Here is a 20,960-nt window from a genome sequence, read left to right as displayed (position 1 = left end):
AAGGGGAGAGAGCGAGGGGAAGTGTGGACTGGGATGAAATGGGAGACATCAGGAAGGAGTATAGTATAGGACATTGTAAGCCATGGTATAAGTAAGTTTTGTCTTTATCCTAAAAACAGGGAGAATTGGGGAAGTGGCATGATTTAGATTTACGTTTTGGAAAGATCTCTGGCTCCTCTCTGGAAATGAATTAGAGGGGACAGAAGGGGCATGAGTAGACCATTTGGGGGTTATTGTACAGTGTGGTGGTCAAAGGGCAGCAAGTGTCACCTTCAAGAAAACAAAAGCTGGAGCCAGCCTGCCTAGGATTAGACTTGCCTCTATAGTCTTCTAAGTGTGGTATGCTGACCAGAGTACTTGACCTTGCTCTCACTTTCCTCGTCTGGTATACATACATCTCTTAGGGTCAGTGTGAGGAATAAATGAGTTAACATAAATAAAGCACTTAGAACAATACATGGAAAATAGTAAATGTGCCATAGACGATAATGACTTAGATCAGGGAAGTGGAGGTAGAGATGAGAAGTGAAAACCAACACAATTTGGTGATGGATGGATATGGCAGGTGAGGGAGAATGGGGTGTCAGTGGCGGTGATATTTATTGACATTGGGAACACCGAAAGCAGATCAGATCTGGAGGAGTTTGTGGGTTTAGCTTTGTTCACATGGAGTATACTTTTAACTCATGGCATGAGGAAATTACCTTCCTTTCATTCATCTGAAGTGGGGGTAAATAAATGAACTTGTGTTATATTGATCCTTACTTCCAAATTCTGCACAAAACCACTGCCACAAATGAGACAATAGGTGTCATCAGTGACCAAGAAAAAATGAATTGCCTTTTCCTGAGATCTGGTTTGATATTTTCTGCTTTACCTCTCTCTATTCTCATATATGAGAACATAAGACAAAGATTGGAATTTTATTTTAAATAACATCAAAATAATAGAAGTTATTTTACAGAAAAAGAATAGAAATTATGAAATTAATTTGTCAACTTTCCAAATTAATAAGTTATAGAACAAATACTCATGCTATTGACTTGAGTGCTTCTTTAATAAATCTAAGCCTACTTACAACTAAAAAGCATTTTTTATGAAATTAACAAGACACTGCTTCCAATAATGGCCAGGTAAGCTCTTCTCAGAACAACTTGCCAGAGGTGATAACTGAATTCTGGGCAATATACCAAAAGCAGCTCCCTGAAGGCAATGAAAAGCATTCAAAGCAGGCAGATACTGGAGAGGAGTCCGAAATCATTAGTGTGCTGTCTTTTTGGGTGGAATTTATTATTGATTTTCTCTCCTTTTTATTCTTCTGTTTTCTTTTCCCTGCCTTGGTATATATTACTTGAACATTTCTTAGAACTCCATTCTGAATTATCTGTAGTGTTGTTTAGTGGATCTCTCTTTTTAGCTTTTTTAGTGGTAACTCCAGGTGTTATTTGTACATACACAACTTACCACAGTCTATTAGTGACACCATTCCAGTTTGAATCAAGTATAGAAATCTTACCTCTCTTTACTTCTCTTTACTCTCTCTCCTTTATAATATAATCATCTTAAATATTTCCCTCACATACATTGAGAACCGCATCACACAATATTATAATTTTTGCTTCAACTATCGAGCACAATTTAGAAAACTCAAGAGAAAATGTGTTGTACTTACCCTTTATTTTATTCTTCGTATTGTTCTTCTTTCCTTCCTGATTCTCAGAGATTCCCTCTTTTATTGAGTCCTTCCTGTTTGGAAAACGTCCTTTAGCCAACCTTTTCAGGTGAGGCCTGCTGGCTGCAGACTCTCTTAGTTTTTCTTTATCCGAGAATATCTCTTTTCCCCACTCATTCCCGAAGGATATTTTTACTAGATATAGAATTTTGAGTTGGTGATTCTTTTCTTTGACACTTGACAAATAACATGCCACTTTCTTCTGGCCTCTGTGGTTTCCCATGAGAATTGTTTCCCTGTCAGTTAATCAAGCTGTTGTTCCTCTCTCATTGCTTTCCAGATATTTCTGTTTAGTTTTTAGACGTTTATGCTGTATCTTGGCATGGATTTCTTGAGTTTATCCAGTTTGGAGTTTGTTCAGCTTCTCGAATCTGTAGGTTGATTTTTTTTTTCTTTTTTTGCCATTGTTTTCTCTAATATTTTTCAGCTGCAAACTCTCCTCTCATCTGGGAGCTCAGAATAAATAAAATGCAGTCTCACATAACAGCATGTAATAATCAGGAGGAGTTTGCTCTTTAGAAGTCTGGGTTGAGGATATATATTATTTTAGGAAGAGTTTAAAGTAAATTCATATATATTAGCTATTGATGGTAATGGGAACTTACTCTATGTGGAAAACCACTTAGCCACCCATAAGTTACTCCTAGCTGCCTACCAGTAGGGACTTAGCAGTGAAATGAATTTGACCTAATATGACATGTTTGGGATAATTTCTAATTACTTTTAAAGGTTAGTTTTAGAAGTGCTCTACTGAAATATTTTTATCAAAAATAAAAAATATATTATCTGTTCATTTGGAAGATGTCAATTTTAGCCATGACTTTACAGAATTTGAACTCTTCTTTATAATTTTTGCTCCTTTTGTGTTTCATTGTCTTATGTATATTATAGGACTATCTTCTTGCCATAGCATTTCCTAAGAAATTAAATTGCAGGAAAAATATAACTTGTGGGCCTAGAGATTTTGAAGAAAGCTGAATCATTTTTCTGAGCTGTTAGCATTGTCTTTCTTGGGGGTTACATTTCTTAAAAGGTCATTTGTACCTGAAATTTCACTTATGTTTCTGGTATACCTATCCCAGATATTAAGCATTTCACTTAATAGAGTTTATTATCAGCACAAAGATCTGAGTCTGAATTCATTTTATTAGTTCTTTCATTGTTTTATAAGTAACTACTGTAACACTCTTTTGTATGTATGTTAAAAGTTATGTATGTACTTGGTGTTAAAAGAAAAAGAAATTACAGAATTACACAAAGTAAGAAGTGAAAGACTCCCTCTCCCTCTGGTTCACACAGTATAGCCACTGTTAACCATTCGGAGCATGGATGTGGTGATGTTTCAGAGAGCTATCTACATGATTTCAAATGGGAAAATCTCATTTCAGGTTCTGAGCAACATTCATACAGTCAGAGCCACGTGGCAACCTAAAAAGCCCAAAACATGGAACTTTTCTCCCCAGGTGAGTCATCTGCTGAGTGAATAGAGTAAACAAACTTTATCTGTTAAGTGTTGTGCAATTAATGTCTAAAGCGAGGCTATCAAAGTGTATTTCTGAAATAACATGTGTAGGGCAGAGAATATGGGGTCAGATTCGAATCTTTAGATAATTTAATGTTCTTCGAAAACTTTGATAGAAAGTACTCACCAAAGTGAGTACTTAATTCCTATGAGTCATCTTATTCAATGGATTTCATGATTCAATTCTAGAAAATTCCCTCTGATGAAAAACAAAAAAAGATAACATTTAGAAAGTGTTTTTCAAAAACGAAGTCTCCAATCGTGTTATTGAGAGCTGTGCTTTCTTCAGATTAAGTCAAGGGTGATGCCGAGGGGACTGATACATTGCACCCAGGGACTGCCAAGACTGGAACAAAAAAGACTGGAGTGGGGTTGGGTGGTTTCAGACTGCTGAGTCAATACTATATAGGGGCCATGAAGATGAAGATGGCCATGTTCCTTTTTTTTTTTATTTTTTTTTATGGTGACACTGGTTAATGAAATTCAATTTCATCTGTACACTATAACAGTAAGGCATATATATATTTACACTGTATGTTCACCTCCCATAGTTAGATTTCTTTCTGTCACCACCTTTTTGACCCCCTTTACACTACCTCCCCCTCCTCCACCCTCTAATCTCTGGTAACAACTAGTCTATATTCCATGTCCATGAGTCTCCATTTGTTTGTCCAGTTCATTTGTTGCTTTTAGGTTTACATCTCACATATAAGTGATATCATGTCATTTTCAACTTTTTTTGTCTGGCTTATTTCGCTTAGCATGATTATCTCGAGGTCCATCCATGTTCTCACAAATGGCAGTATTTCATCTCTTCTTATGGCTGAGTAATATTCCATTGTATATATGTACCACAGCTTCTTCATCCAGTCATCTATTGTAGGACACTTCGGTTGCTTCCATGTCCTGGCCACTGTGAATAATGCTTCTATGAACATCGGTGTGCAGATATCTTTTCGGATGTGGGTTTTCAAGTCTACTGGAACAGCCCCGCCTTGTTCCAGTAGAGGGATTGCTGGATCATATGGTAGATCAATTCTTAGTGTTGTGAGGAATCTTCATACTGTTTTCCTTGGTGGCTGTACCAATTTGCAGTCCCACCAGCAGTGTATGAGGGTTCCTTTTTCTCCTCATCCTCTCCAACATTTGTTATTACTTATCCTGTTGATTATAGCTATTCTAACCGGTATCAGGTGGTATCTCATTGTGGTTTTGATTTTCATTTTCCTAATAGCTACCGATGTTGAGCATCTTTTCATATATTTGTTGGCCATTTGTATGTCCTCTAGGGAGAAGTGTCTGTTCAGGTCCTCTGCCTATTCTTTGATTACATCCTTTGTATTTTTGTTGTTATTATGTTGCATAAGTTCTTTGTATATTTTGGATATTAGGCCCTTATCGAAGGCATTGCTTGCAAATATATTTTCCCATTCGGATCATTGTCTTTTTACCTTATTGACAGTTTCTTTTGCTGAGCAGAAGCTTTTCAGTTTGATGTAGTCCTATTCATTTATTTTTGCTTTTACTTCCCTTGCTTTTGATGTCAAATTAATAAAATCCTCTTTAAGACTAAGATCCTTGAGTTTAGTTCCTATGTTTTCTTCTATGCATTTTATTGTTTCAGGTCTTATATTAAGGTCCTTAATCCATTTTGAGTTAATTTTTTGTGTGTGATGACAGACAACAGTCTAGGTTCATTCTTTTGCAGGTGGCTTTCCAGTTTTCCCAGTACCATTTATTGACTAGATTTCCTTTCTCCACTATATGTTTTAGGCTTTTTTATCGAAAATTATTTGCCTGTGATTCGTATGAGTTTTCTTCTGGACTCTCAATTCTGTTCCACTGGTCCATGTGTCTGTTTTGCTGGCAATACCATACCATTTTGATTACTGTCACTTTGTAGTATAATTTGAAGTCAAGCAGATTGATACCTCCAGCCTCATTCTTTTTTCTCAGGATAATTCTGGCAATTCGAGGTCTTTTGTGCTTCCATACAAATCTGATGATTTTTTGTCCTGTTTGTTTTTTTTTCTTTAAATGCCAATGGGATTTTGATGGGGATCGCATTAAATCTGTAAAATGCTTTAGGTAATATATGGTCATTTTAACTATATTGATTCTTCCAATCCAAGAACATAGAATATCTTTCTATTTCTTTGTATCTTCCTCGATTTCTTTTAATAAGGTCTTATTCTTTTCATTATATATGTCCTTCACATGTTTCGTTAGATTTATTCCTAGATATTTTATTCTTTTTGTTGCAGTTGCAAAAAGAATTATTTTTTCCACTTCTTTTTCTGACATTTCATTATTAGAGTATAGGAATGCTATGGACTTTTGAACATTGATTCAGTACATTACTGAATTTGCTTATTGTTTCTAGTAGTGTTCTTGTGGAGTCTTTAGGGCTTTCTATATAGAGAATCATGTCATCCACAAATAGAGACAGTTTGACTTCTTCATTTGCTATTTAGATGCCTTTTATATCTTTCTCTTGCCTGATTGTACTCGCTAGGACCTCCATTGAATAGCAGTGGCGATAGTGGACAGCCCTGCCTTGTTCCTGATTAGAGGGAACGTTTTTAGATTTTCACCATTAAGTATAATGTTGGCTAAGGGTTTGTCATACATGGCCTTTATTATGTTAAGGTGCTTTCCTTCTATACCGATTTTGTGAAGTGTTTTGATCATAAATGAGTGCTGTATCTTATCAAAGACTTTTTCTGCATCTATTGATATGATTATATGCTTCTTATTTTTTAATTTGTTAATGTGGTGTATCACATTAATCGATTTGCATATGTTGAACGATCCCTGTGCTTCTGGGTTGAAACCCACTCGATCGTGGTGTGTAATCCTTTTAATATGTTGCTATATTTAGTTATCTAGTATCTTATTTAGGATTTTTGCATCTGTGTTCATGAAAGATATTTGTCTGTAGTTTTCTTTTTTTATGTTATCTTTAGCAGGGTTTGGTATGGGGGTAATACTGGCCTCATAAAATGAGTTGGGAATTATTGCCTCCTCTTCGCTTTTTTGGAAGAGTTTGAGGAGAATAGGTATTAAATCTTCTTTGAATGTTTGGTGGAATTCATTGGAAAGCCATCTGGTCCTGGACTTTTATTTTTTGGTAGGTTTTTGATCATTGTTCAGTTTCCATACGGCTGATCGATCTACTTTGATTTTCCAGTTCTTCTTGATTCAATCTAGGAAGGTTGTATTTTTTCAAGTACTGGTCCTTTCTTTCTAGGTTGTTAAATTTGGTGTCATATACTTTTTCATATTATTCTTGCATGATTTCTGCAATGTCAGTTGTAATTTCCCCTCTTTCATCTCTGATTTTGCTTATTTGTGTCCTTTCTGTTTTTTCTCTAGTGAATCTAGCCAGGGGTTTGTCAATTTTACTAACCTTCTCAAAGAATCAGCTCTTCATTGCACTTATTTTTTTTTATCATTTTTTTTGTTTTCAATTTCATTTGATTCTGCTCTATTTTGATGATTACTTTCCTTCTGCTGACTTTAGGCTTCATTTGTTCTTCCTTTTCTAGTTTTTTAAGATGAAGCGTTAGGTTGTTGATTTGGGCTATTCTTGTTTTTGGAGATAGGCCTGTAATAATATGAACTTTCCTCTTAGTACTGCTTTTGCCATGTCTCAAAAGTTTTGATATCTTGTACTATCATTATCATTCGTTTCTATGTATCTCTTGATCTCTCTTTTTATTTCTTCTCTGACCCAGTTATCCTTCAGTAGCATATCATTTAATCTCTGTGTATTTGTGATTCTTCCTCCTTTCTTGTTGCAGTTGATCTCTAGTTTCAAAGCATTTTGGTCAGAGAACATGGTTGGTATGATTTCAACCCTGTTATATTTGTTGAGGCTATCTCCATGTCCCAGTATGGGGTCAATTCTTGAGAATGTTCCGTGTGCAGTAGAGAAGAATGTATAAGCAGCCGTATGGGGACAGAAGGCTCTGTAAATGTTAATTATGTCCAGTTGGTCTATTGTGTCATTTAAGGATATTATTTCCTTATTGATTTTCTGTTTGGATGATCTGTCCATTTCCAACAGTGGATATTTAGATCCTCTACTACGATAGTGGTTTGTTCTGTTAGTAATTGCTTTATATGTGTTGGGGCTCCCTGATTGGGCGCATTCATAAGTGTTATGTCTTGATGCATGATTCCCTTTATCATTATGAAGTGACCTTCAGTATCTTTCTTTACCTTTTTTATTTTGAAGTCTGTTTCGTCTGATATTAGTACCGCTACTCCCGCTTTTCTCTGAATGCCATTTGCTTGAAATACTATTTTCCACTCTTTCACTCTGAGTCTATATTTGTCTTTGGAGCTGAGATGTGACTCCTGGAGGCAGCATGTGGTTGGGTTTTGTATTCTGATCCATTCTGCAACTCTGTACCTTTTTATTGTTGAGTTCAGTCCATTTACATTTAGGGTGATTATGAAATATGAGGGTTTTTTTATAGCCATATTATCCTTTGCTTTCTGGTAGCTCGGTGTTTCCATTGCTTCCTTGACCTGTTTTCTTTATTTTTATTGGCTTTGTGAGTTTTCCCTCTAGTCCTTCTTGTTTTATATTTTATACTTCAGTTCTGAATTGGTGTGTGGTTACCATTATGAATATGAAAAAGATAGTTACATATATATGTGTGTGTGTGTATGTGTGTGTGTGTATTTTCTTCTATGCGTGCCTTATCTCCATTCCCCCTTGTGAATTTGGATCTTTGAATCCTCCCCTTTTTAGTCATTGTTGTCTCAATTTGTCCCTATGTATGCTGAACATTCATTACTATCTCACTATAGCAATTCTCTCCTTAATGTTTAAGCTTATAATGCCCTGTTCTTAGTTAGGGTTGCACTCCTCTGCTTCTATTTGCCTAAGAGTCACCATACTCCTAATTATCTTTTGTGAGGGTTTTTTTTTTTGTCATTTCCTCTTTTATTATTTCCTGTAGTGCAGGCCTTGTTGTGGAGAAATCCCTCAATTTTTGTATATCTGGAAAGGTCTTTATTTCTCCTTCATATCTCCTTCACTATTTTTGGCTGGTAGTTCCTTTCACTTAATAGTTTGAATATTTGATTGCACTCCTTTCTGGCTTGTAAGGTTTGTGCTGAGAAATCCAACAATAATCTAATGTGTTTTCCTTTATAAGTTACGATTTTCTTCTCCCTAGATGCCTTGAGAATTTTGTTTGTGTCGTTGATTTTTGATAATTTTAATACAATGTGTCTTGGTTTCCGTTACCTGCATGGCTAGAGGGTTAATATTCCTGAGAGGGGGACAACAGAATGATTGAGAAAAACACAGAGACAGTGTATACAAAAGCTGAGACTAGGGGGGACACTGCACTTTGCTTAGATACAGTGACCCCAAGCTCAGTGCAATTATTATATACTTTTGAAGGTTGAGGAGGGAATGGGAGTCTTCTTCTCAGGACTTGAAACTTGCTGGCAGCAGTAATTTCCCAAGGCCTGTCTGTACCCGGTTAGCAGCAGCTGTATGTTAACTGTTTTGCTTCTCTATCCTTGGCAGATTGCTACACAGCCAAGCTTTGCCAATGCTTCGATCAGGTCCGGTTCAGATCTGGCTCTCTACAATTGGTGTAGGCATTTTTGAGTTGTGATAATTGGGTGTACTATTGACTTCTTGAATTCCAATTTCCAACTCATTCCTTAGATTTGGGAAATTCTTGTCAACTATTTCTCTGAAAATGCTTTCTAGTCCTTGCTCCTTTTCCTCACCTTCGAGAATGCCCATTATTCTTATGTTTCCTCTCCTGATGGTGTCAGCTAGTTCTTGAATTTCTCTTTCATTATTTTTCATTCTTCAGTTTCTTCTTCTGATTCATTTCTAGATTTCTATCTTTAATATCACTGATCCTTTCCTCCATTTGGTCGACTCTATTTCAACTCTTGCAGTGTGTTTTATTTATCTCCAGAAGATTTATTCTGGTTTGTTTGGGTTTTTTTTTTTTTTTTTTTTGAGGGTTTCATTCCCCTTGTTCTGCTCATCTAGTTTTTTCAATTCCTGATTGTTGATATGACTCATTTAGGAACTCACTGAGTTTTGTCAGAAGTAGCATCCTGAATTCTCTGTCATTTAAATCACATGTTTCTATGTCTATAAGCTTATTTTCTGGAGATTTTTCTCTTTCTTTCTGAGATGCCTTGTCACCTTGATTGTTCATGGTGTTTAATGGACTATTTCTCCACCTGGGCATTAATAGGAGTGTATTTATCTTTTTTCCCAGAAAAATTTGTTATATAAAGGCCTCTCTTTAGCCTGTTGCAAAGAAAGCGCTTTTCTTTTGGTTTCCTGTAGGTGGCGCCTAAGCCTCTTGTATCTATGCTTTATTTGAAGCCTTAATAATGCCCCTTTTTTTCTTATAGATGTTTAATTGCCCTCACTACTCTCAGTCAGTCCCTGTCAGTATTAGCGACAGTTTCAGTAGTGTTTGCACAGATTCCCCTGGGGCTCCTCAGTGTTCGGTCTCGGAGGGGTCCTCTGGGTTGGGGGATAGAGGCTGCGGCTCAGCCTCGGTTTTGCAACTGGGACCAGTAAATATCAACTGTTGTTTCTCTGCCTGCTGCTTCTCTGCTTTCTGCTCTAATGACTGGGCGCTGCCGCTGGCCGTGTGGAACTCACAGCTTTCCCAGGCCCGGCTGTTCAGGAACTCACTGCACTTTCTCCCCTCCCCACTCCTACAGAGAGCACTGGAGGCTGCAAGCAGCAGCTTCTTTATTTCTCCCAGTGCACTTCCCAACTCCCGGGGTTTTGACCTATGGTGACTCATGCGCAGATCCCATGCTCATACATACTGGTGTGCAGTTTGAGTGTTTTTTGTTCAGTTTTAGATGTTCAGCTTATTGTTGTTTCAAGGAGAGAGATCTGAGGATGTCTCTCACTCCACCATGTTTCTCCAAACTCTCCATGTTCTTTTAATAAGATTAGTTATCTGTAGTTTATTTTACTTTAATTTTTCTTCCTCCAAGTTTTCATTGCTTTAGTATTTACTTCCCTCCCACACTAGCTTGTGTGTGTCACTGCAGCCTAAGAACCTTCATTAACTTCCTCTTATGGCTTCAAAAGATATTAAAGCAAGATAGAGTTTCAGTAAGAGGGTACCAGATGTGGCGGAGGCCTGGCCACCATGCTTATGTGTTGCATGTGTCCACATGTTTCTAGAGCACAACTCCTGAAAATCCAGTATGATCTTCTAAGGACTACTTATATTTTGGCACAACACTTCACGATTCTGATATGGCATCTCTGTGTATGTGAAGTGTTTAGGGCAGAATTTTCTAATGTTTTCCCAGATATAAAGATGAACTGTTTGGAATGATAAATAATAAATAAATGTTACTTTGCTGAATGAAATTAACCATCTATTAGGTGTGAGGTATTCTTCCTAGGTGTCGTAGGAACTTACATGGTGCTAGAGAAGAGACATACAGACATATAATAACTATTTTATGGAATTCTAACCCTATGTATTATCTCATTTAATCCTTAGTGTACTCCTATGGAGTGGGCACTATCGATAACTATCATAAAGGCAGAATATAATGGTTATGGGGCTCCAGGTACTGTGGAAGCACAGAGGAGGAGGTTGAAATTAATTACAGGCTCAGGAAGATTTTGTGGCAGAGGATGGGTGGGATTTTGTAGGCAGGAAAGAGGGATGTGGTTGTGCAGGGAAGGGGAATGGAATGAGCAAAAGGGAAGGGAAAGGGAAATTCACAAAGCCCACCTAAGGAAAGTTGACCAATGTGTGTATGAAGTCTTTAATTTTAGTTCTGTTTACAAAGAACAATGGCTACTATAAATATCTTATATATGCAAATGATTTTTGTCCACCTCTGGGGATCTAGATATACTACCTGCTTCACATTAGCCTCTCCTCTGAGCAAAGAGTAGGTGAAGGTGAAGGTATTTCCCTTTAACACAAAATTAAATTTTTAACTTTCAATTCATTGGTGTAGATGAGTCCAGTCTATCTGCTTTTTGTTTCCTTTAAAATACCTTTATTATGATTCAAAGGCATAAACCATTTACAGGTGAATGGAGCTGAAACCTGCCTTCCAGTTTAAATTTTTATTAGTAACTTTGTTTTCTTATTGTTTCAGATTACTGGTATCTTGCCCTGCTTGCTTGATGGTGATTGTTTTCTTAGGTCCAATTCTTCATCTCCAGATCTTGGAATATTATTTGAACTTGGAATTTCTTATATTCGCAATGTATGTCATTTGACAGATAAAGCTTTCTAATGTACCAGTTAAAAGAAAAGTTTTTTAAAAAAAAAAGCTTGTATCTATAAGTGAAATAATTGAGGTTTTTATATGTAATAGAATTTTAATCCTTGAATAATGAGAATGGCAGTCATTCTAATTTATATTTAGTGCTGCTTTTTCAGTAGCTCTTAAAATTAAAGTGGAGATTTCAACATCACTAATTACCAGGGAAATGCAAATAAAAACCACAAAATATCACCCCACACATGTCAGAATGGCTATTATCAAAAAAACAATAACAAGTGTTGTTGAGGATGTGGACAAAAGGGAACCTTCGTGCACTGTTTTTATGAATGTAAATTGGTTCAGGCTCTATGGAAAACAATATGGAGATTCCTCAAAAAATTAAAATATCATTACCATATGACCCAACAATTCCACTTCTGGGTATTTATCTGCAGAAAACAAAAACACTAATTTGAAAAGATATGTGCACCCCTATGTTCACTGCAGCATTATTTACAATAGGCAAGATATGGAAGCAACCTAAATTGAATGAATAGATAAAGAAGTGGTACATATATACAATGGAAAGGAAACCTTGCCATTTGTGACAGCATTGATGGACCTAGAGATTATTATGCTAAGTGAAATAAGTCAGAGACAAATACCATATGACCTTGCTTATATGTAGAATCTAAAACAAAAACAAAAATGGAAAAACAAACTTATAGATGCAGAAAACAGATTGGTGGTTGCCAGGGGTAGAGGGGTGAGAGAAATGGGTAAAGCGGGTCAAAACATAAAAAGGAAAAAATAAATAAATAAGATGCATTACTGAGCAACACCAGAAAAGTTTACTGTTGTCTAGTGATTTGTGACCAAAAAAAAAAAAAACTCTTTTAAGGAAAAAAAACAACCTCAAATTGGATGTAAGCTGCAGATATACTGAAACTTAACAGTATCAACAAAGCCATACCTCAAGTTCTAAAGGTTATCTGCCACATAATATATAATATATACCTGGAAGAAATACACCATAATTCAACAACAATTACTTATAATCTTAAATATGACCAAGAGCTTAGAAGGTAAAAAAACAAAACAAACCAATCTGTTTCCAATAAAAGAATTTTCCTGAGGAGGCCCCGCTCAGAAATTTACATCTGTATCTCAATAGCTAGAATAAGAAGGGACATATGGCCACCCCTAACTGAAAAGGAATCTGAAGGAAAAGCACTTTTTTAGCTAGGCATATTGCTTTTCCCTCCCTGGAGGGGGAAAAAAAAAAAACTGAGGTTCTTATAATAAATAAAAAAGGTAGGGATAATATTGGGCAGGAAAATAATTAAAAATAAATAAAAGTGTATTTGTTTACATTTATAGCCCAAGTGACATCCATGTTTTTAAAGAATGAAGATGTGAAAAGATGGGACTTTTCAGAAAGTGATAGAAGATGCTCGGTGGCATTCCAATGTAGTAGTTCCCCTCTATCCTAGAGTACAGAGTACACTTAACCTTGTGTGAGTGTTCTAATTAAGGGACCTGGCGGAGTGGTGATTTTATAAAGGGAACATTGGAAATTTGGATTAACTTAACATCATGTAAACTATTGAGCTTGTGGGCATGGGTCTGTTATAGTAATCATATGCCTCCATATTCTAATAGCTTGAAAGATGTAGTATATGTATGTGGTCTTATGGTAACCCAGAGAGCCCACTGTTCTGACATTAATGGTATTATACCATCTTTTCATTTCTTTAAGGCAAATTCATCCATATGTGTCATAGTGGGTAGGACAAGAAAGCAGGTCCCCCAAGTGAATTCTGGTGGCCTCTGACATTTGACAGTAGGGTAAAGTTCTGAGCAGGAAGATTTTTGATCAATTTTAACTTTCTCATTCCATCTTTCAGTGAGACAAGACTTCATGATCTCACGCATAATCAATGTGATTGAGCTCATTCCACTCAAGAGACAGAAGCGGCAGTTGTCACATCATTAGGTCTAGGGCTTTTCAAGAACAATTTAACGTGATGAGATTGTCACTTTACCATCTGGCCTGCAAATACAAAGGGACTCTGCTGTGTTTCACTTTGTTTTTTTGTGAAGAATTTTTTAGTTCTCAAGGCAAATAATAATTTTGTTCCTTTAAAAGGACTTGGTATGTGCTTATAAATTTGACTGCTTCAGACATTAAGTTTCATCTACTTTTTTATTTCCTAGTCAACGGGTGAAAGAGGAGAATTAAGTTGTGGCTGGGTGTTTCTTAAACTTTTTGATGGCAGTGGAATTCCTATGCCAGCAAAGTAAGTTGGCTATATATTTTTTCCAAGTGGGTAATTTTATAGAAATTCATTTTTTAAAATCTAGATACCTCAGATTTACAGAATGTATGTTCTATTAGCATTTTAATAACTTGTGGGGAGGGGGCTTTTAATGTTGATTTTAATGTTCTTTTAGGTAGTATATGAAAATAGTATGTACAGTCTCATCCTAAAGAGAAATAAGTAACACATATAGAAAAGGGATTTTAAAACCTGTTTGCACCAACTGTCTGCTGAGAATGTTCTTTCAGTAATTTCCTATGGAATTAGCACATTTCGCAGTGCTAAAATAGAGCCTAATTCTCTCTAAAGAGAGGGAAAGCTAAGTCCAGGATCCCCAAATCCTCTATGACTCTGCCTTTCTTCTGTAGATCGTACATTGAAATTGTCCTGGCAGCCACTGTAAACAAATTTAAAACTTGAGACCAAAAGACAGACCAGTAGCAAATATTTGCAATATATACATGACAGTCAGAATGTTATTATCCCTAATATAAAAAGGGCTCTCAAAAGTTGAGAAGAAGAAAATCTAAATTTTAAATGGGCACACACAGAAATCTAAGTATAGGATATAAACAAGAAATTAACAGAGACACAAGTGGGTGCTTGGTCAGCAGGGTGATGACAGAGATCTCAGATTTGCAATTATAAAATTCAGGGCTCTAGTCCTAGCTCTGCCTATGTTACTGTAGGCAGGTTCCTTAATGTCTCCAAGCATCAGTTTCCCCCAACTTTAAATATTATAATAGTTCCTAAACCCAAAGGTTTGATTCAGATAATGCTCCCCACTCCATCTCTACTGACACCACAGATGGACGTGACCTCCTTACCACAGGACAGAGGTGAAAGTCCTTACTCCACTAGTCCTCTGACATCACCCAGTGGAAGGGGGAGCAACATTTTATTACCGCCTCCACCCTGCTATCTTAGATGTAGAATCCCGGGCTTCTTTAAGATTTGAGAGTTTTTTCGTTTGTTTGTTTTTAATAATGATCAGGGTTTTAGTTGTACTTAGTAGGAAGGAAAGGTATGTCTATTCAATTTTTCCTAAAGTGGAGTCATAGCTATTATTTTTAATGAGTAGGAGGCCTGTGTTTTGATATAGAAACATTTACAAAGTATATGATTATGTGAAAAAAGCAAGCTGCAGAATAGTACATATACTGTGACTCGACTTTTGTTTATGAAAAACTATGTGCACATCTTTGGGAGGATTTATGTAAACTGTTCCCAGAGGTTGCCCCTGAGGAGCAGGTGTGGGGAGCTGGTACAGTAAGATGAAAGAGGCTTTTTACCTTCCCCTTTCTACACTTTGGCAGTTTGTAGCTTTAAAAGAAAACATGTTTATTTTGAGACTTAACTGTGTGTATTTTTTTGCACTCACATAGAAAAAGATAGGTCAAGGGGCTACCAAAAGGAGGGGGATAAAGAGGGAGCTTTCATATTTTACTTATTTTTATGCCATTCAAACTTTTACAACAATCTACATGTTACTTTTATATTTAAAAATAATATAAATTCATAATGGCTTTATTTCAAATGTTGACTCAAAACATTTGAAAACACATTTTAAATAACAAGCCATTAAAGTCGAAATAATGACATCAATTAATCTTTCTTATTTTAATGTGGAAAAATATATTTCTGCAGTTAATAGTTAAGAAAGAAAGAAAGACTTTATTTACTGAGATGATACCTCACAGAAGAATCAACAACTTTCATTCTCATTTACCAACGAAACATAAATAAAATGTCTCCAAATGTATCTATGTTTCAAAATGTCCATCACAGGTCTTCGTCATAGCATACCCTTCTTTTGTAGGACTTACGAACTCTACCTGAATGGTGGCACCCCTTATGAAAAAGATATTGAAGTGGACCCTTCAGTATCCAGAAGAGGTACAGCTCTTACGATTCACTTTCCTTAGAGATCAAACAAACAGAAGAGTCACCAGAGAAAAATAGCTGTATTCTATTATGTAAATAATAGTCACATTTAAAAAATGTGTCATTCGACATTAAAATTTCAGTCTTTTTTTTTTTCAGTGCTTATATTTTTCGTGGTACCTATGAGACTCTACTGTAGGAAATGAGGAATCATGAGGAGGCCACATTTTATCCTCTCTGAATACTCTGTTGAATTAGTAGAACAGGCTAATTCAGAGATTGCCTGTCCCTAGTCAACAGGTGGAGACATTTGAAGTTATGATGTACATGCCAAGTTGCCCTCCAGAAATAATGAGAACCTTTTAAATATGTTCACTGACCAGGCACTGTACTAGATAGATGATGGGGAATGGAGAGTAAGACAGATGTGGTCTTTGCCTCATGTGGCTCAGAGCCTGACAGCATTTAATCTACCCCTCTGACCCTGATACCTGCCCGTCTTTATTTCATGACTCAGGACACACAGCACTACTGCTGCCCTGGCAATGCTAGTGCCCACTTCTTGGAACAGGAAGGAGTTGGGGTTCTGAGATGCAGGTGGTTCAACCTAAACTCTGACCTGCTTTATAAACTCCCTTTTCTCTTTGTAATCTGGTGACATCACTGTTTGAAGCTTCTGATGTAGTGGCAGCTCCAGGAGTAGACGCTGGTGCTGAAAATATTTTGTTCTATTATAACAAACTACTTCAATTTATTATTAAAAGACTTATTATACTCACTGTCCCAGCACTTAAAATTTTGACATTTATTAACTTTTTTGAAAGCACATGGGAATGTTTTCCATCAGATGATGACAATGAGAAGGCAGCCTCATCTTCTGGTAAAACTGAGAACTTTGAACAGAAGATCGAGAGACATACTCAGGTTGGTATAGCTTTGACTTGTCCGGTAAACTTTGGTCACTCAGTGTATGTAGAACATCTCTGCTTTTGACTTTTCCTCCTGCTTGAGCATCTTTTGTTGGTTATTTTTTCCTCATTAAATCATCTGCCAAAGATCAATAGGGAAATGGAATAGTAATAAAGTTCAGATTAGCTTATTCTTCTATTTACTAGTTAATACAAATGATAGATTTGGTCAGAAATAGTATAGAAACTTCTAAGTGAGGCTTACTGATCCATGAGCCTATCTTCAGGAAACTTTTTTTAAATGTTTGTTGAGGTATAATTTAGGTACAACAAAATTAATCCTTTTAGTTTATAGTTCTTTGAGTCTTAAATGTATATAGTTATGTAACTACCACCACAATCAAGATAGAGAATGTGTCCATCACTCTAAGCCAGTTATCTCTGCTGCTTTGTCATCAGTGCCCCAGCGCCAAGCAACCATTCATCTATTTTCTTTCCAAACAGTATTGCCTTTTCTAGAATGTCATATAAATGAGATCATGCAGTTTGTAGCCTCGTAAGTCTGGTTTTCACTCTTTATAATGCTTTTGAGATTCATGCATGCCGTTGTATGTGTTAATAGTTTGTTCTTTTTTTGTTCTAGTTAGTACAGGCACACCTCGTAGATATTGTAGGTTTGGTGCTAGACTACCTGCAATAAAGCGCATAGCACAGTAAAGTGATGTTTTGGTTCCCCGATGCATATAAAAATTATATACTACTGTAGTCTACTGTAGTCTTTTAAGTGTGTAAGAGCATTATGTCTAAAAAACAATGTATGTGCCTTAATTAAAAATACTTTATTGCTAACAAATTCTAACCATCATCTGAGCCTGCCGGAAAAATGGTGCTGAAAGAATTGCTTCACGCAGGGATGCCACAAACCTTCAGTTTGTTAAATCACAATATCTTCAAGGCACAATAAAGCAAGGTGTTCCTGTATTCCATTTGGTGGATGTACCATAGTGTGTTTATTCAGTTACTAGTTGATAGACATCTGGGTTTTTTCCAAGTTTTAGCAATTAGGAAGAAGCTGCTCTAAGTATTTGCATATGGTTTTTTTGTATGTGGACATATGTCTTAATTTCTCATGGGTATAGACACCTACAAGTGGGGTTGCCTGGACAGATAGTGTTTGTTTACTTTATAAAGAGCTGCCAAACTGTTCTGCAAAATGACTATACCATTTTAAACTCTCACCAGCAATGTATGAAGAATTATTCCATATTCTTGACAACACTTGGTATTACCAGTTTTTTTTCTGTTTGGACCATTTTAATAAGTGAGTAGTGGTATCTCATGGTAGTTTTAATTTGTATTTTCTTCAGGGAGCTTTTACACTAGTAGAATCCCAGGTCTATCATTTTCTAACTCAGGAACCTCTTGGACAAGTCATTGAACCATCTCTCTCAAGGTCTCAATGTCTACATCTTTAAAATGGGCACAATAGAAATATCAACCCCATAAGCCATAATGAGGTTAAGTTTAATGAAAAAAAAAAGGCACATAGTAAAGCACAGTAGGTATGAACTATAATTATTGACTACAGTTATGATTATGTAAACAGATAAATGCAAATATAGTGCCAGGTAGTTGGTGCTATATGTCAGGGGTCCCCAACCCACAGGCCACATATCAGTACTGGCCCATGGCCTGTTAGGAAATAGGCCACACAGCAGGAGGTGAGTGGCAGGCAAGTGAGCGAAACTTCATCTGTATTTGCAGCCGCTCCCCAGCACTAGCATCACCACCTCAGTTCTGCTTCAGATCATCAGGCATTAGATTCTATAGGAGTACCAGTCCCTGGTGCCAAAAAGGTTGAGACGGCTGCTATATGTCATAAAATTTGTCCAAATGAAAGTGTGCTATGTAGCTGGTAAGATCAAGGGGCATTTGAAATAAGCTTTGAAAGACTGGACAGATACATTGTGTGAAGGTGTGAGGTGTGAAGGAAAGGGCCTTTTCATAGGGGGTACAGTGAATGGAGGTAAAGGGAAAGCATGGCACAGGGACAAGACTGATGCAGTTGGACTGTCCCACCGCAACCTACTTATTGTTGCAGTTATCAAGAAGTAGGGTAATATTTGACATCGCTCTTAGCAATAACTTTTGAATATGTCTTCTCTTCCTGTATAAAAACTTGGCTTACCCCTCTGAATGCTTGCTTTTCTCATTCTAGATCATGTTCTTAATTTAGTTATCTCTAATATTAAAATGTGTTTTATAATTATAGTATTAATAGTTAAATCTTTCAGTAACCATTAATAATATGTTTATGGGTGTTATTCATTCTCTTGGCTTTTTTTCCCCTTAGATGTTCACAGAGCCTATGCATTCCCTTTTTTGGCCAATCTTTCCTCAAAAAAATTGTTATTTTTCAAGATTAAAAAAAAGAAGCATGGTAGCAGTCTTTGTAACAGAAGAGCTAACATCCTGTTTGGCCTCATTCTTCCTCCTCCTTCACCTCTCTCTACCCACCATTGATAAGCCCAGAACCCAGAGCTCTCCTGAGCATGTCCTTCAGCACAGCTCTTAATAATGTTTCTTTGACCCCAAATACTGGTTTGCAGATATGTTTTACAATCTAGACATCAAATCTGACTGGGTGGTGCAGAGTTCGGATAGGTGAGCCCTTCTTCCAAGGCAGTGAACATTCTGTGTGCTGGGCTTTTAAAGAAAGCTCCTGAGTCCTTGCTCTCCAGACCTCAAGAACTGGAGGGCTTATTTGATTGTAGCACGCAGTAGGCACCGAATATGTTTACCTTGAAGATCTTCAAGGTAAAGATCTTCCTTCTAGTGTAAATGTGTACATCTTGGGGGCTCTGCTCAGCCTCCTGCAGTCCCTGGGCCTCCCCTGTCCCACCTTGTCTTAGAGTGTTCTCTCCTCTTAGAACCCACAGAGAGACTTGACTACAGTCTTGAAATTGCCACTCCACTTTGCATGGACTGGAAACATATATACCTGGTAGTGTCACGTGCAGGTTGGGGCACCTTGCTGGTGGGCTTTAGGCTCAGGCTGGCTCTCACAGAAACCAGGCCATAGATGTAATGACGCCAGAGGACCCAGGATTGCTTCAGTGCCAGGGGGCTGTGGCTATGGGTTCCAGGTGAAAGGCTGGGCACCAGCATGGGTACTTTTAGACATCAGTGCTCTGAGCTTATATGCCCTGGAGGTAGAGACTAAGGCATAACTGATCCATCTCTGTCTCTTCTTCCCCGACCTGCCACCTACAGTGGATGGAGAAGGCATGAAATAATGTGCCATCATCTTCTTCCTTTCCTTCAAAAGTACCTCCCACCTCTGTCCCTGCTCTCTGTTGCTTATAAACTTCACCTTGGTTTAGCCAAATTTCTCTGTTTAAAGGAGAAAGGACAAAGGCTCTTTGCATTATGCCATACAATAGTGCCGTCAGGACCGTGGGCAGGAAGCCCAGTTCAAATTTGTATTAGTGCCCATTTTCACCCAGATCCTTGCCAGTTGGCCTCCTACTGCCCCTTCTCCAGCTAGTAGGCATACATGCGAGTACACTTGGTGTCAGGAGACCTGTGAAGATGCAGTGAATCAATGTAGACTCACCTCCTTTATCAAAGAAACAGTAGCAGAGTCTTGCCCATGGGTCTCATTTTGCAGACAGTGACCCTCTCTGCGTGAGATAAAAAAGGAAGCAAATAGATTCTTCAGTTTCACCAAGATGTGTCTCTAATTTTGGAGCTGTTTTCCACAGAGGTTTAAGTTGATACGATTTGTCCAAAGGTCCCTGATGAGGGAAAGCCCTGAATTTAGGCTCAGACTCCCAGTGCCTAAGTTTTGCATACTGGGAAACACTGTAGAAGTAGACTGCATGTGTGTGTATATATTTGTTATAAATTTGTTTTATTTTTCTTTGCCTTTTTTATGCATTCTATCTTTTTTCTCTTTCACTTCCATTGTATTATTGCTAAAAATAAATGAGGCAATAGTATTACTTGCCTAGGGCCCATTATTACGTGCACTGCACTTCTGCTACCAGTTTGTTGGTCTATCTGTGAGTACAGGAAGTATATTTTTACTTCTTCAGTTCAGCCAACCTTTTGTAACTCAGAGCTTTCAGTCTTCTTGGGTTTGGGAAAATCAGAGGATTTCCCTAAAGAAAACTCTAATATAAAAGAACAAGCAGCATTGTTTCATGTTCTGGAGAGGTATCAGAAGAAAAGAGTGCCTGCACTGTGTGAGGAGCAAGCTGGAGGTGATGCCTGCCAGACAGAGAGAGCAGGAGGATCTGTGAAGAAGGAAAGGGTAAAATAGAAGAGAAAGGTTC

The 20,960-nt window shown here is 37.2% G+C and overlaps 1 protein-coding gene across 16 annotated transcripts in view; it reads left to right on the top strand.

Moving 5' to 3' along the window:
- The window catches only part of NPHP1 (nephrocystin 1), a 77,505-nt gene that overhangs the window by 41,501 nt on the left and 15,044 nt on the right, over positions 1–20,960 (top strand). For 15 of the 16 annotated variants that reach the window (XM_025044798.1, XM_015587140.2, XM_006909050.3 and 12 more), the window contains 5 exons: positions 3,121–3,195; positions 11,400–11,510; positions 13,728–13,810; positions 15,651–15,727; positions 16,540–16,639. In XM_025044798.1, coding sequence (XP_024900566.1) covers positions 3,121–3,195; positions 11,400–11,510; positions 13,728–13,810; positions 15,651–15,727; positions 16,540–16,639 — 446 coding nt within the window. The remainder of the gene's footprint in view (positions 1–3,120; positions 3,196–11,399; positions 11,511–13,727; positions 13,811–15,650; positions 15,728–16,539; positions 16,640–20,960) is intronic. The other variant, XM_015587136.2, reaches the window with a different exon arrangement.

Source organism: Pteropus alecto, unplaced genomic scaffold (genome assembly GCF_000325575.1).
Source record: "Pteropus alecto unplaced genomic scaffold, ASM32557v1 scaffold191, whole genome shotgun sequence".
NCBI classification, from domain to species: domain Eukaryota; kingdom Metazoa; phylum Chordata; class Mammalia; order Chiroptera; family Pteropodidae; genus Pteropus; species Pteropus alecto.
This window is presented reverse-complemented; position numbering and strand designations above follow the sequence as displayed.